At 43.7% G+C, this 15,802-nt stretch overlaps 1 protein-coding gene across 2 annotated transcripts in view; it reads left to right on the top strand.

The window, feature by feature from the left end:
* Window positions 1–15,802, top strand: part of THSD7B (thrombospondin type 1 domain containing 7B) — an 820,891-nt gene that overhangs the window by 787,225 nt on the left and 17,864 nt on the right. For both annotated transcript variants that reach the window (XM_077447767.1, XM_077447766.1), the window contains exon 25: window positions 4,439–4,534. In XM_077447767.1, the coding sequence (XP_077303893.1) occupies window positions 4,439–4,534 (96 nt within the window). The remainder of the gene's footprint in view (window positions 1–4,438; window positions 4,535–15,802) is intronic.

Raw genomic sequence — 15,802 nt, 5'->3', positions numbered from 1 at the left:
GGATATGAGAGATAAAGTAGATTTGATGGCAGTAGTGATGTGCTACCTGACCAGTGTACCCCAGATATCCCCACTTTCCTGTTACAGCCCCTTTATACTCCCTTCCCCCTTTCTTTTACCTTAAATGAGAGACTACACCATTCTTGCGGAGTATAATGGCCATAACAGCTTTTATTAACCACTTCAATACAGGGCACTTAAACACCCTCCTGCCCAGACCAATTTTGAGCTTTCAGCGCTGTTGCACTTTGAATGACAATTGCGCAGTCATGCTACACTGTACCCAAATGAAATTTTTATCATTTTTTTCCCCACAAATAGAGCTTTCTTTTGGTGGTATTTGATCACCTCTGCGGTTTTTATTTTTAGCTAAACAAATAAAAAAACAAATAAAAAAAGACCAACAAATATGTTTTTTTTTGTTTGTTTCAAAACTTTGTAAATAAGTAAGTTTTCTCCTACACTGATGGGCACTGATGGGGCTGCACTGACGGGCACTGATAAGGCGGCACTGATGGACACTGATGAGCTGACACTGATGAGGTGGCATTGATGAGCACTGACATGTGGCACTGATAGGTGGCACTGATGGGCGACACGGATGGACACTGATAGGTGGCACAAATTGGCACTGATAGCTGGCACGGATTGGCATGGATAGGGGGCATGAATGGGCATGGATAGGCGGCACAGATGGGCATGGATAGGTGGCACAGAGGGGCATGGATGGGCACTGATAGGTGGCATGGATGGGCACTGATAGGTGGCACGGATGGGCACTGATAAGCGACATTGTATTGCATTGTTTTGTACTGATGGATGCCAATCAGTGCCAAACAATAATGCATGCCAATCAGTGATGCCCATTGTGAGCACTGATTGGCATCCATTATGGGTACTGATTGGCATCCATTGTGGGCACTGACTGGCATCCCTGGTGGTCTAGGGTGGCATACCTGGTGCTGGGCATCCCTGGTGGTCTGGTGGCATCCCTGGTGGTCCAGTGTGGGCATCCTCGGGGTGGCTGTGCTGATAATCATAAGCACAGACCCCCCCTGTCAGAGGAGCAGCCAATCGGCAGCCAATCGGCTCTCCTTTACCCGCATCTTTACTCGATCACCGGCTCTTCCTATTTACACTGTGATCAGCCGTGATTGGACACGGCTGATCACGTGGTAAAGAGTCTCCGTCGGAGACGCTTTACTGAGATCATAGTTGCGGTGTGTCAGACTAACACCCCGCAATAACGATCGCCGCGATACGCGCCCCCCTGGGGCACGCAGCGGCTCAAGATCATGAGGACGTCCTATGACGTCCAGTCAGGATTTTGAAACCACATTGCAGCCGTCATTTGACTATTGGCGGGCGGCAAGTGGTTAAACAAACTGAAGTAAAAACTCCAAATAACCTTTAATATATATAACCAACATATATAAACAACAGAGAAACAACATGTTTCAACTAAATTTATTGGTCAGTGACGGAGCTACCTCCTTTTTCCACCGTATACCTCACCAGTACACTGCGGGACCATTTACCAAACATCATAAAACACCAGCTGTACCGCTCGGAGACAACCCCCTTTCCCGCAGTGTAACCAACCAGTATTCATCAACCTTTTGATGTAATACACCGGAGGGGCCATACTACCGATGAGCCCCCCACCCCTTTTACTACATCTGTTACTGCTACCGTCACTGACCAACAAACACACACCGCCAACCTCCCAGCTGTCATGACGACCATCTTCACACAATCCTGCAAATACATCATGACATATTAACACCATTCAACACAGCAACCTTAAGGGAGGGAGGGTGGGTGGGAAAACCTGCCTCCTCGTGTGCCGCACTCACCAGAACTGCCCCGATCGGCTCCGCCTCCCTTCTTATAATGCCGCTCCCCTGACTACAACCCCGCCCCTTTGCTCCGCCTACCCACGTCATTCCAAGTATGTCACTAGACACACTGTCAGGTCCGGCCCTCCGCTACGCTCCCCTGCAGTCTGCTCTCTCTACGGTCCTCTCTGTAAGGTGTTTTGGGATAGGATTCCATGAGGAGATGATTTTTCAGGGATTGCCTACAGGTGGACAAAGTAGGAGAGTGGACAGATTGTGGGTGGGTGCATTCCAGAGGAAGGGAGAAGCTCTGGAGAAGTCCTAGAGGTGAGCGTGGGAGGAGGTGATGAGCGAGTGAGAACACACACGAGGGGACTTTATGGCAGACTAGGTCCGAAAGGATTAGTCCGTCGGACAATCCGATCGTGTGTGGATTCGATCATTTTTCAAAAAAAAAAAATCAGATGGACCTAGAAATAGAATGTTTCAAATCTATCCGATGGACTCAATTCCGACAGACTAAAATCGGGAAAACCGTTTGTCTGTGTGCTGGTCCGACGGACCAAATACGACGCAAGGGAAGCTATTGGCTACTGGCTATTGAACTTTCTTGTTTAGTCCCGTTTACGTCGTCACGTTCAAAACAAATTTAGTCCGTTTGTGTGTGGCCAAGTCCGTTCGTTCAGAAAGTCAGTCAGAATTCCGCCGAAAGTCTGTTGGGAAGTCCATCAGACCTAGTCTGCCAGAAAGTCCAGTCGTGTGTACACGGCATTAGGAGTAGTGAAGAGGATTGTTTTGGTGATGTTTTGAGATGAGGTTAGAAATGCAACTTGAGGCAGAGTTGTGGGTGGCTTTATATGTTGTTAGTATGTTTTAAAAACTAGTTGTAGGGTGAGCAGAAGCCAATAGAGGGATTTACAAAGAGGGGCACCAGACTCTGAACGGTTGGTATGGTGGATGAGTCTGACAGAAGCATTCATTATAGACTGAAGGGGGGGTCAGCCTGTGTAGAGGCAGGCCAAAGTGGAAGGAGTTGGAGTTGAAAGATAGAAAGAAAATAAAGCTGCTAGAGTGGCCCAGCCAATCACCTGACTTGAATCCAATAGAAAATCCATGGAAAAAACTAAAGTTCAGAGTTCATAGACGAGGCCTTCAAGATTTGAAGACTGTGTAGAAGAATGGGCCAAAATCACACCTGAGCAACAATTGTGTCTAGTTTCTCCATACAGAAGGAGTCTTGAAGCTGTCATTACCAACAATGGATTTTGTACCAAGTATTAAATACATTTCAGTTAGCGGGTTCAATACTGTTTACCTGTGCCCGTCCAATTTATTACACATAACTTCTTGTGTAACGTTTCTGAACTTATTTGTTTTTGGTTTCTTTGTATGGATGGATTGCATGGGTCCAGGGCAGTCTTTAATATTGATTGGACCCTGGGCAAAACTTTTCTTGAGGTCCCCCCCACCCATGCAGTTTCGCTCTCCACCTGCTCTGAGACATACAATAAATAGCAGCAAGACTCAAAATCTATTTACTGAATCAGATCAGGCAGCTATTGCAATTGGTTGCAGAGGTTACAGTGTATCAGTACCGCTCACTGATTGGTTGCTAGAGATTACAGAACCCATTGCAGTTCACTGGTTAGTTGCTAGAGGTTACAGCACATGATTTCTGCTTGTTGATTGGTTGCTAGAGATCACTGTGGATATGACCACAGGGGGCATGATATACATAACAATGCCACCGGGCTATTTACATATGAATGCTGCCGCTATTTACATATGAATGTAAACACAGGGTTGGCAGGTGAGTCATCTGTACACAATAGGGCATAGCTGGGCAGCATTAGTAGCAACATTTCACACTGAGATATCGGGACACAGCACAGGACTAAAACCTCAAGGGGCGAGGGAATTTAAACTTTTCATGTCAATTTCATGTCAATATCACCTTTAGAAATATATTTACCTAGAAAAAAGGTGACGCGTTCAATACTGATTTTACCTCCTGTATATATACACTATTTATAAAAAGGTTGAAATAACCATGCCTGTTCTTTCTGACACACAAGGTACATTTCATTTTGGGTTTACATTTACTTTCAATGCTCTGCTCTATGTGTCTTGCTGAGCATTTGAAACAAAATACCATACAGATATTAAGAGATGCCAGCAACAATTATTTCTCCAGTTTTGACACGGGTGCAGGATTTGGCAGGATCACACAAATCTGAGATCCGTAAGTTGGCCGTGGGAATTTCATATCTAATAACTGCTGGAAAAGATTAGACTTATTCAGCTGCTGTAAATCAGTTACCATTAATAATTCCAGGAACCTGGTTCCTCATTAGAAGTACAGCTAAGCAAATTTAGCTTCCAGAAAATCACAATATTCTTTGCCCACTTTTCCCTCTCGTGTTACAGCTTCAGCGATACTGCGCACAAGACTAAATGTGCCAATCTCATCTATTACATATAATTAGCTGCCTACAGCAGAGATTCTGACTTGGCTAAAGCAGGCTGTGAGTATAATGAGTTTAATACACCGAGGAATAATGCGATTATTTAACTAGTGTTGTTTGTGTGCTTACCTGCAGGAGGCAAGTGTTTCCGATACATATGGAAAATGAGTCCTTGGAAGGATAACAAGAGGACGGTTTGGTGTCAGCGATCCGATGGAACAAATGTCACAGGTGCGAACCGATAAAACATGATTCCACCTTACCACAGTTGCTGTCAATTTATTATTTTGCTGGTCACTTTACACCTGGCATACACCATATGGCCAAATGGTTGTGAACACCTGAGCATCACACTTAGGGCTCATTTAGACCCCTTTCACACTGGGGCGCTTTGCAGGCGCTGCAGCGCTAAAAATAGCGACTGCAAAGCACCCTCAAAGAGCCGCTGCTGTGTCTCCAGTGTGGAAGCCCCGAGGGCTTTCACACTGGAGCGGTGCGCTGGCAGGACACTAAAAAAAATCCAGCTAGCAGCATCTTTGGAGCGGTGAAGGAATGGTGTATACACCGCTCCTTCACCGCTCCTGCCCATTGAAATCAATGGGGCAGCACGGCTATACCACCGGCAAAGCACTGCTGCAGCAGCACTTTGCAGTGGTTTTAACCTTCTCTCGGCCGCAAGCGGGGGTCAGACCGCCCCCGCTAGTGGCCGAATACCGCCACTAAAATGAAAAGCGGTGTTAAAAATAGCGCCGTTTTACTGCCGACGCCGCTCCCGCCCCAGTGTGAAAGGGGCCTTACACTTGCTTTGGCTTTAACACACATAAAGGGCTAGCTTACACTTGCTTCAAAACAAGGCTTCAAACACTGTTTGTTAAAGCTCTCTGAATGCCAGTCAAAGCCCCTCTCACTAAATAAAATGGTTAGCTTACAGTCCTGTCTACACCTTGCTTTTGCTTTGCTTCGGCTTCGCTTCAAAAATGATACCCCATGTGACTTTAACTGTGCTTCAAAGTGTCTTCAAAGCCCCTATAGAAGTCTACGGCAAAGCTCGCTTGAAGCCTCACTGAAGCTTCATCGAAGCCCCACGAAACCTCACCAAAACCTCATCAAAGCCCCACCAAAGGCTCATTGAAGCTCCACCAAAGGCTCATTGAAGCTCCACCAAAGCCTCATTGAAGCCCCAATGAAGCCTCATGGAAGCCCCACCGAAGCCTCATTTCAAATTCCTTATTAAGGTTGGCATCACAAATATCCATTATCTAATAAAGCCTCTTATATCCTGGTTAACCCACTTCAGGCCCGGAAGGATTTACCCCCTTCCAGACCAGAGCACTTTTTGCTATTCGGCACTGCATTGCTTTAACTGACAATTGCGCGGTCGTGCGACATTTCACCCAAACAAAATTGACATCCTTTTTTTCCCAGAAATAGAGCTTTCTTTTGGTGGTTTTTGATCACATCTGCGGTTTTTATTTTTTGCGCTATAAACAAAAGAAAAGCGACAATTTTGAAAAAAAAAGCAATATTTTTTACTTTTTGCTATAATAAACATCTCCAAAAAAAAAAAAATATATATATATATATATATATATATATAAAAAATGTCTTTCTGAGTTTAGGCTGATATGTGTTCTTCTGCATACCTTTGGTAAAAAAAAAATCACAATAAGTGTATATTGATTGGTTTGCGCAAAAGTTATAGCGTCTACAAAAGGGTTAGGGGATAGATTTATGGCATTTTTATTACTAATTTTATATCTTATTAGTAATGGCGGTGATCTGCGATTTTAGAGATTGCGGCATTATGGCGAACACATCGGACACGTTTGACACTATTTTGGGACCATTGTCATTTATACAGCGATCAGTGCTCTCAAAATGCACTGATTACTGTGTAAATGACACTGGCATGGAAGGGGTTAAACACTAGTGGGAAATCAAGGGGTTAAGTGTGTCCTAGGGATGTGTTCTAACTGTTGGGGGGATGGGCTACCACTGACATGACAGCAATCACAGGGAGCAGTAGATCCCTGTCATTTCACTAGGCAGAATGGGGAAATTCCTTGTTTACAAAGGCATCTCCCCGTTCTTCCACTCAGTGGCACAATCACAGGCTCCCAGCGGACATTGGGTCCATGGGACCCGCGGACACGGTCACGGAGTACGCAGCGGGTGCGCACGTGCCCACAATTCCCAAGATTTAAAGGGGACATACCTGTACGTTCATTTGCCCAGCCGTGCCATTGTGCCGACGTACATCTGCGTGCGCTGGTCGGCTAGTGGTTAAGGAGGCCATAGATGGACATAAGCATAGCTTTACCTTGTACCAAAGGAATGTTATTGTTAACTGATGACCAATTCCTTGAGGGGTCATATTGCAAAGGGAGTTGGCTTGGGGGTTGTCAGTTCCTTATATGCAAATCTAAATACCACCGTCAAACAGGAATAAGTTAGTCTCACACTAGAGCTTGCAACAATGCAAGCGTGTGATCTGATTACCTGTGACATGCCAATTATAATTGGAGGGACCCGTGGCGGAAACGGCATCTTTAGTAAAGTATTGAGGCGTAGTCTGAAAAACCAATGCGCCACAAAGTGAATGTGATAAAAAAAAACGGGTGAATGAACCTTTGTGCACGAAAAAATTTGCAGTGATCAATCGATTGAAGAGGGCAGCCAATCCCTATAGCAGCCTTTCTCAACCTTTTCAACATAGTTCTCCGGTCTCAGGGAACTCCTGCTAAAAATTTAAAATCTACAACTCATGATACATTAGTGTGATGGTCAGTGGGAAGAATGGTCCTTACACTTGTGGTCATTGGGAAGAATTACCTCCTTACAGATAGCTAAAAAGATCAATGGTGTGAGTAGGAACTTATCTGAGAGGCAGAAATTTCCCAATGCTGAAGGAACCCCTAACAACCTCTGGAGGAACCCTAGGGTTCCATGGAACCTTGGTTGAGAATCACTGACCTATAGTGTCACCACATATGTAGAAACCAAAATACAGATACATGGGATGGTGCTCAATCTAGTAAGATAATGAAGTGAATAATAATAATAGCAAATGTCAAACCACAAACCAAAAAAATCCCAAATATCATAACTCATTTGTAGGAAATGATCAAACCAAAAAAAAAAAATCCATTCAACATATACAGTATAAACAGCGCACAGGGTAACCCGAATCAGCTCAAAAAATGCACATATAGGAAAGAAAAAAATGCGAATCACACTTTACAAATTTCCACAAAATTAAATAATAACAAAGTCCAGTGTGAAAATGGTGAACACCTTAAAAACTGTTTTATATATAAAGTGCTGTGATCCGGTGATATTCAGAACAATAGTAAAAAGCCGGTGCTCTATCCCAAGAATAATCCACCACTGTGTGCAATGGCCGCTCCCCTTAACCACTTAAGGACCAGCCTCGTTTTGAGATTTTGGTGTTTACATGTTTAAAAAAGTTTTTTTTTTTTGCTGGAAAATTACTTAGAACCCCCAAACATTATATATTGTTTTTTTTTTCTTACACCCTAGAGAATAAAATGGCAGTCATTGCAATACTATATTTCACACCGTATTTGCGCAGCGGTCTTACAAGCGCACTTTTCTGGGGAAAAAATTCACTTTTTTGAATAACAAAATAGGACAGCAGTAAAATTAGCCCAATTTTTATTTATATTGTGATAATGTTATGCAGAGTAAATTGATACCCAACATGTCATGCTTCAAAATTGCGCCCGCTCGTGGAATGGCGACAAACTTTTAGCCTGAAAAATCTCCATAGTTGACGTTTAAAAAATTCTACAGGTTGCATGTTTTGCTTTACAGAAGAGCTCTAGGGCTAAAATTATTGCTCTTGCTCTACCGATCGCGGAGATACCTCACATGTGTGTTTTCATAAGCGGGCACTACTCACATATGTGTTCACTTCTGCACGCGAGCTTGGTGCGACAGGGCGCGTTTAAAACATTTTTTTATCATTATTATTTATTTTACCTTTTATTTTTACACTGTTTAAAAAAAAATTTCACTTTTATTCCTATTACAAGGAATGTAAACATCCCTTGTAATAGAAAACAACATTACAGGGCCTCTTAAATATGAGATCTGGGGTCAAAAAGTCCTCAGATCTCATATTTAGACTAAAATGCAATAAAAAAAAATAAAAAAAATTGTAAGCTAAAAAAATCATTTAAAAAAATTGGCCCTTTAAAAGCTGTGGACAGGAGTGATGTTTTGACATCGCTTCCGCCCAGCAATTATATGGAGACGGGTGGGAGCCATCTGACCCCTCACTCGTCTCCATACACAGCTACTGGAAGGACGCGATCGCCTCCGCCGCTGCCGACAGCTCCAGTAAGCGACGGAAGACACCGGATTGCGGCGGGAGGGGGGCCCCCTCTCCCGCCACCGATAAAAGTGATCTTGCGGCAAATCCACTGCAGGGACCACTTATATCTTGTAGCAGACCACCTGCTGAAGAAGGGGATACCGGAGTTATGGCAGCCAGCTGCTACCATAACAACGATGTCCTCCTTCAAACAGCCGGCGGTTAGAGCAATGGATAATGCACTTCAATAAAGTCAATCAGTCCTCCTATGATGAATGTTACTCTATAACAGATGATTCTCGCCTTGCACATGGAATAAAAGTAAGGATCTTCATAGTGTAGTATAATAAACAATTTTATTTAAACAATGTGGTCACTTACGTTTAAAATGATGGCAATGCGTGCAGTAGATTGTGACCAAGGGGTCACACCATGTTACAGCGTTATGAAATCCGAACTTCTGGTCACGGCAGCTGGCTCCTACTGACGCGTTGCATCACTGACATGTGACTTTCTCAAGGACTGGAGGCTAGGCGACAATTGTTTAGTTATATGTGTGTGAGGTTACCATAGGAACCGCGCAATTAAACTAGAAACACTTCATTTAAAATTCACAATATAGCAATAGAGAATTTCAGATAAGTACAAACCTAAAAACCGACTTTCCATAAGAGTAATTTGAGATTGGTTAAATTACCATGGTTACCAGAAAGGCATATATATATATATATATATATATGTGTGCAGCAAAAACAACACACTGGCTACCTTAATGCATGGCACTCATTAATTGCAATCCTCTTTCCTATGCAAAATCAGTAATGATGGTAGAAAATCCACTTTAGCATAACAAAATAAAAACAAATAAAAAATAGATATACTAAAAATAATAAGAATATAAAAACACATATTAATATACCATGCTCATATGATGGATTGAAAAGGGAAACCATGACTCAACTAATGATATTTAAAGATGGTTAGAACAATTTCGCTATCAGTTAACATTTTGCAGCATACAATAAGGAATTCATAAACATGAATAAGTCTCACACCAGAGCTTGCAACCATGCAATCGTATGATCTGATTACCTGTCCCATGCCAATTATGATTGGAGGGACCCGTGGCAGAAACAGCATCTTTAGTTAAGTATTCTAGTTATATTTTCTTTATCTTTATCTGTATCTGCCATTACTTTTAATAAAATGTTATTATAAGTATTTGTGTGATCTCTCTTTGCACATATCGAACACAACCCCCAAAAAAGTGACAACATACTTGGTGCCAGAAATGGGGAGATACAGTATGAAATGAGGTTCCCAGGTTTGGTTTTCCTCAATCCTCCCTGATTGCTTGGGTTTTAGACTGGCATGTAGCGTATTGTGACATATATGTATGGGTAATATGTATGCACATACAGGGGTCAATGAAGACAAGAGCCAGTTATCCTGCTAGAATATCTTTAGAGAGTGGGAGGAGACTGGAGTTCACAGAGGAAATGCACACATTAAGTAGTTTGAATTTGGGCCTATGGTTGGACATTTGTTTAGTTTAGATACAAAGTAAGGTGGAGTTCAGGTGGGAGATGGGTTGTGGTGTTCCTGTACCAATATTTCACCCTTAATGAAAAAGTATTTTTCCTTTTAGTGTTAGGCCAGGTGACTAGGGTTCATGGATTTAACTGTTCAGAAATCTATGATGGACTATCTGGGCATTGTTGTTAGTTATGGAATGTTGCACTGACAGTCTTGGTAACACACCTGCCTTGCCGTCAACCACTAACATATTATGCCGCATAGACGCCACCGGCCTTTTCGACAGAAAAAGGTCTGACGGAATGAATCCGTCTGACAATTTGATCGTGTGTGGGCTTCATCGGACCTTTGCTGTCCAAAAATCTGACGGACTTTAGAAATAGAACATGTTTCAAATTTTTCCATCGGAACTCCACTGGATTCAGTTCCTATGAAGAAATCCGCTTGTCTGTATGCTAGTCCGACGGATGAAAAACTATGCTAGGGCAGCTATTGGCTACTGGTTATGAACTCCTTTATTCCAGTCCGGTCGTACCTCATCACGTTCAAATCCATCTGACTTTGATGTGATTGTGTGTAGCCAAGTCCATTCATTTGGAAAGTCAGTCGGAACATCTCCGAAAGTCAGTCGGGAAGACCGTCGGACCAAGTCTGCAGGAAAGTCCGGTCATGTGTACACGGCATTAGAGAAAGGAAACAAATGCTTTTGACAGCAGCAACCATCTACGAAGACTTTGCCACTGATCAGCTGCTGAACAGTTGGTGCGCATTCCACCTGCTTTGGTGGTTAATTACCTGAACTGTTCCATCCACTATCATGGTCAAGTACCTGATTTGTTTTATCTGCCCTGATGGTCAAGTGCCTGAACTGTCTGTAAAGTTCCATCTACCATGATGGTTATGTGCCTGCACGTTTATGACTTGTGAGCTGCAATAGCCAGGAGGATGATATGGACTTTGTATTCTACAGTTATTTCAGTTCTACAGCGTTGCAATTGCTGCACTGCAGCTAAGATCTGTTAACCGGATGTCTAAGGCCGCGTACACACGGGCGGACTGTCTGTCCAACTTAGTCCGCTGAAACGTGTTTCAGCGGACAGTCCGCTCGTGTGTGGGCTTCAGCGGACTTTTTCAGCGGACAGTCTGGCGGACTAAGTCTTTCGGAATTTCCGTAATACAGTCCGTCCAACTTTGGTTTCAACGGACAGTCCGCTCGTGAGTAGGCAAGTTGGACGGACTAAGTATGGCGCATGCTCAGAAAGGATTTACACGGCCGAAGGTTGCATTGCAGTGTATTGGATGTCGTATTTCTAGTCCCGTCGTATGTGCTGTACACGTCATTGCGCAAGCTTTCAGCGGACTGTCTGTTCATCGTGTGTGGTCAAGTCCGTTCATTCAAAAGTAGGACGGACTGTCTGTCGGAATGTCTGACGGACTTAGTTGGCCAGACAGTCCGCCCGTGTGTACGCGGCTTAAGACTCTGCTGTCCATCACCAGATATGGAGGACTTTGACAAGCTTCTACTCTTTTAAACTCTTGGAAAGGAAAGTTTGAGGTTCATACCCGCTGGCTAACTGCTTCTACGATTGAGGCTTTCGTAAATTTACAAGAGTTAGGACTGCAGATGACAACGGGGTGCCTTAGCGTTAGCATGGCTCTGCAGCTTACGCGTGTACAGTGTTTGCAAATGTGTGCAAACGAAACCCCTGTGTTTAACACAAACCATTATGCCGCGTACACACGATCGGAATTCCGGCCAGAATGAGAGCTTTTCATCGGAAAATGTCGGAAAATGTGACCGTGTGTATGCTCCATCGGAATTTAGCTGTCCAAATTTCCGCCAGCCAAAAATTGATAGCATGTTCTCAATTTTCCCGATGGAAAAACTTTCTATCGGTAATTCCGATCGTGTGTATGCAATTCCGACGCGCAAAAAATCACGCATTCTCAGATTCAACTACGAGACAGAAGCTATTGGCTACTGGCTATTGAACTTCCTTTTTATAGTCACGTTGTACGTGTTGTACGTCACCGCGTTATAAATGATCGGAATTTGATGTGACCGTGTGTAGGCAGGACAGCTTGAGCCGAATTCCATTGGAATTCAGTCGGGAAAACCATCAGAGCTTTTTCCGACGAGAATTCCGATCGTGTGTACGCGGCATTAGACAGGATGATTTGATTGGTTGCAGACTGGCTGGCAACTTGAGCTGGGAATATTCTTTGTGGGGTTTTTTGCATGCCATGCTGAGCTGCACCAGATTTTGCACTCTCAAATTTTAGTAAATCTTCTTCACTGTGAGATTTGAATAAGAATTTTGGGAGGCTCTGGAAACCACAGACAGAGTAAGTGCAATAACCTTGGGGTACCTCCTGTCAAAATTAGGCTTTTCTTATTTATCATTTCCTCATGCAGGATCATTTTAAACTTGGTAAAATCCAAGTCCTGACTGAAAATGTTGCAAATGTAATGAACATAAGTGGTAATTGATTTTAATTAGTTTGTGTTTATGCTACTAATTACAGACCCCCTCCCCCTCCTGGTCCCAAGTGAAGAGGGGGGGTGCTTTATTGCTGTAGTAACTGAGCTATGATAAAGTCCAACTGAGGCTGAAACATGTAAGCTATTGTTTTTTTTATGGGCAAGAGAATGTGAAATAAAGACTAAAGCCAGCCATATATGGATCGAATCTTGGCCGGTTCAGTAGGCACCAGCTCAGATTCAATCAATCTATGGGCAGACTGATTTGTACCCAAGTCGATCGACAATCAGCATGTTAGATTTTTAGCGTGTGATTATTGCAACCGGCTATAGCCGCTACCAGTAATCACTGTGTTCGTACGGTTTAATTATTATATGTATTATTTAATTATCATAATATATTGTTCACTTATAATTATAGTTATTACAACTAATTAAAGGTATTTTTACTTTACTAGAAAGCTCATTTTGTTTATTGTGTAACATGAGAAAACAGATTTCATTGTGTTACTATACTAGAATACCCGACGTTTTGTAACGTCCTCTCACACCTCCCCTATTGGCCTTTTAATTGATAGAGCTACTCACTGAGCCATCAGGAGGCTACTAAGAAGTAAGAGGATGGGGCCAAGCATGACTTTTACAGGAGAATCAAGATCTGTAAATAACTTGAGCTGCTTATATTTTGGGATTATCTGACCATTCTGACATGCGGTTTTCGCTGAAAAGTACACCTGATTATGCATTTTCCTTGTCTGCTCAGCGTGCATTGTCCAGGTTTCTGACAAGTTTATTTAAAGCTGGAAAAGCTGAAGCACCTAGTGGCAGTGTGCCCAGAATAAGAGGAGACTGTTCTGGTGGATAAAGGTGATAGCAGCCACCACATGGGGAACTTTCAACTTTTAAAAGCACATAAAGGTTGACAGGTTGGCTTGAAATGTTAGCAGGATCTGACCATACAACGCGATCTATGAACATCTTACAAATAAAAGATCAGAAAACTGCCACAGTTCTAATGATGTCTAAAGTTTAACAACAGATACAAAAATAAGAGTTTCTGTTGATATGTGATGTTCAGCATGTAAAGTCCTGGGCCCCTTTAGGCCTAATAGTGACCTCCAGCATCAGGGACAGCTGACACCCTTCTGTGTAGAGTGGGTTACAAGGCATGGTGGGTGTAATGCAAGATGAAAAGGGTGTGCGCCAGACACTTTTTGAATGCAAAGAGATCTATTGTCTCTTAAACAGAACTGTGGGGTTAGGGCCAGGACACCCTTAAGTAGATGCAATGTTAGTTGGCAGACACTGAGGCTTCTATAGGCAGACAGCCATACAGATGAAGGCCTCCAGCTGGACACCACTTCTGTATAGGTAGGACGCTGTCTCCTATAACATCTTGTAGAAGTTACTATCTGTAATTGTATCCAACTATTTGCAACACAAACATTTCTCAGTTTACCCCACAATCACTCACTGTGAGTCTTCACTCAATGAGCTCCCGGTCTCTCTCACTAGACTTCAAATACACTAGCCACTGGATCCCCTGAGCTTGCCCACTGTTAGCACTCAGCACTCAAGTGTCATGCCCGCTTCCCTGCTGAGTCCCTGGCTTGGCACTCACAGATACTTTTCAAGCACCATCCCTGCTGAAACGCTAGGTCCCCGGCTTGGCACTGATGCTCCGCAAGTGTCACCTCTGCTGTCCCTGACTTGGCACTTGCTGAAGCTTTGCCACTTCTTCACTGTCCCTGGCTTGGGAGAAGTCTGCTCTGGTACTGTCCTCAGCTTACGCACAGTGGTCTCTGGGAACAAGGTGGAGGATCCCTTAGTGGTGACAGCTTCCCCTCTACCTTTGACCACAACTGGTTCCCCGGCCGGTGGAATCGTTACTTCTGGTTGGACTACAAGCCCACAGTCCCAACCCTACTCTGCTCTCCTGCTTATGGATAGGCCCTCAAACAGCCTAGAGGCCAGATATCCCTGGGAAAGGCCTCAGGCTTATGGCCTAGCAGCCCGGGGCAGCATGACTCACATCCACCCAGACAGCCCTCCAGGTGGAACAGAACCCTGATCACCTGACTCCACCCAAATAAATAGACTCTCCCAGCAGGCTAGGGGACCAAGACAATCCCTGCCCATTGGCTGAGACATCCCAGTCATTCCTAATCTGCCCTGGCTATGCCCTTGTCTTATCCAATGTCACCAGCTACAGTGCCACCTAGTGACAGAAGAGAAAACTGCAGCAGATCCAGAATTAGGGAGGGATCAATTGATCTCCTAACAATTGGCCAAGGCAACTATCGCCTGGCAACTACATTTAAAAGTAGCCCTGCATAAACATCAGCATGCTACAAGTAACTGGGCTGATTTTGAGTAAATACTTGATATATTAGCAAACGTATCACACACCGCTAAAAGCAAGAATAGGGGTTGGTTTAGTAAAACTGAAGAGTGCAAAATCTGGTGCAGCTGTGCATGGTAGGCAATTAGCTTCTAACCTCAGCTTGTTTAATGAAAGTGGTTGTTACCTTCCAAACCGCTCTGACTGGCAGCCCCTCTGTTTTATCCAGGGATAATGCACTGTATTAGTGTTTTTTTTTTTATAAAAGAAACCTCTAAATACTTTTTTTTGCAGCTACATTCAGGCTGGTCACATGGCCGCTTGGCCCCTCCCACTGTAGCCCTGGTAGAGTAGCAGAGCTCCTGGGAGTCACGTGACCGGCCTGAATATAGCTGCAAAAAAGGTATTTAGAGTCTTTTTTTTATACAAAAAAACACTTATAGAGTGCATTATCCCTGGATAAAGCAGAGGGGCTGCCAGTGACAATCTTTTAAATGTTTTTTAACCACTGATAGTGGCGGGGGGGGGCGAGACACAGACATAGAGCTGACCGGCAGAGAGGGAGGGGGGAGAGGAGGACAGAGGAGAGCTGTGGATGACAGAGGCACGCTAACTGACCACTGTAGTCAGGGCTCAGCAGCCATGATTATCGTGGTCAGGACACAGAGGGGGACACAGGCAGGATCAGCCATGTTTTTTACAGCTTAAAGAGGGACAGGTCAGACAGCACAAGCACTGTGCTGTTTGACCTACTATAAGGGAACAGGAGATCACTAGGGTTAAAAACACTTTGAGCTTTGACAA

Source organism: Lithobates pipiens, unplaced genomic scaffold (genome assembly GCF_037356315.1).
Source record: "Lithobates pipiens isolate NorthernLeopardFrog02 unplaced genomic scaffold, aLitPip1_a1.2 Scaffold_22, whole genome shotgun sequence".
Taxonomy (NCBI): domain Eukaryota; kingdom Metazoa; phylum Chordata; class Amphibia; order Anura; family Ranidae; genus Lithobates; species Lithobates pipiens.
Note: the sequence above shows the minus strand (reverse complement) of the source record. Positions and strands in the feature narration are given on the sequence as shown.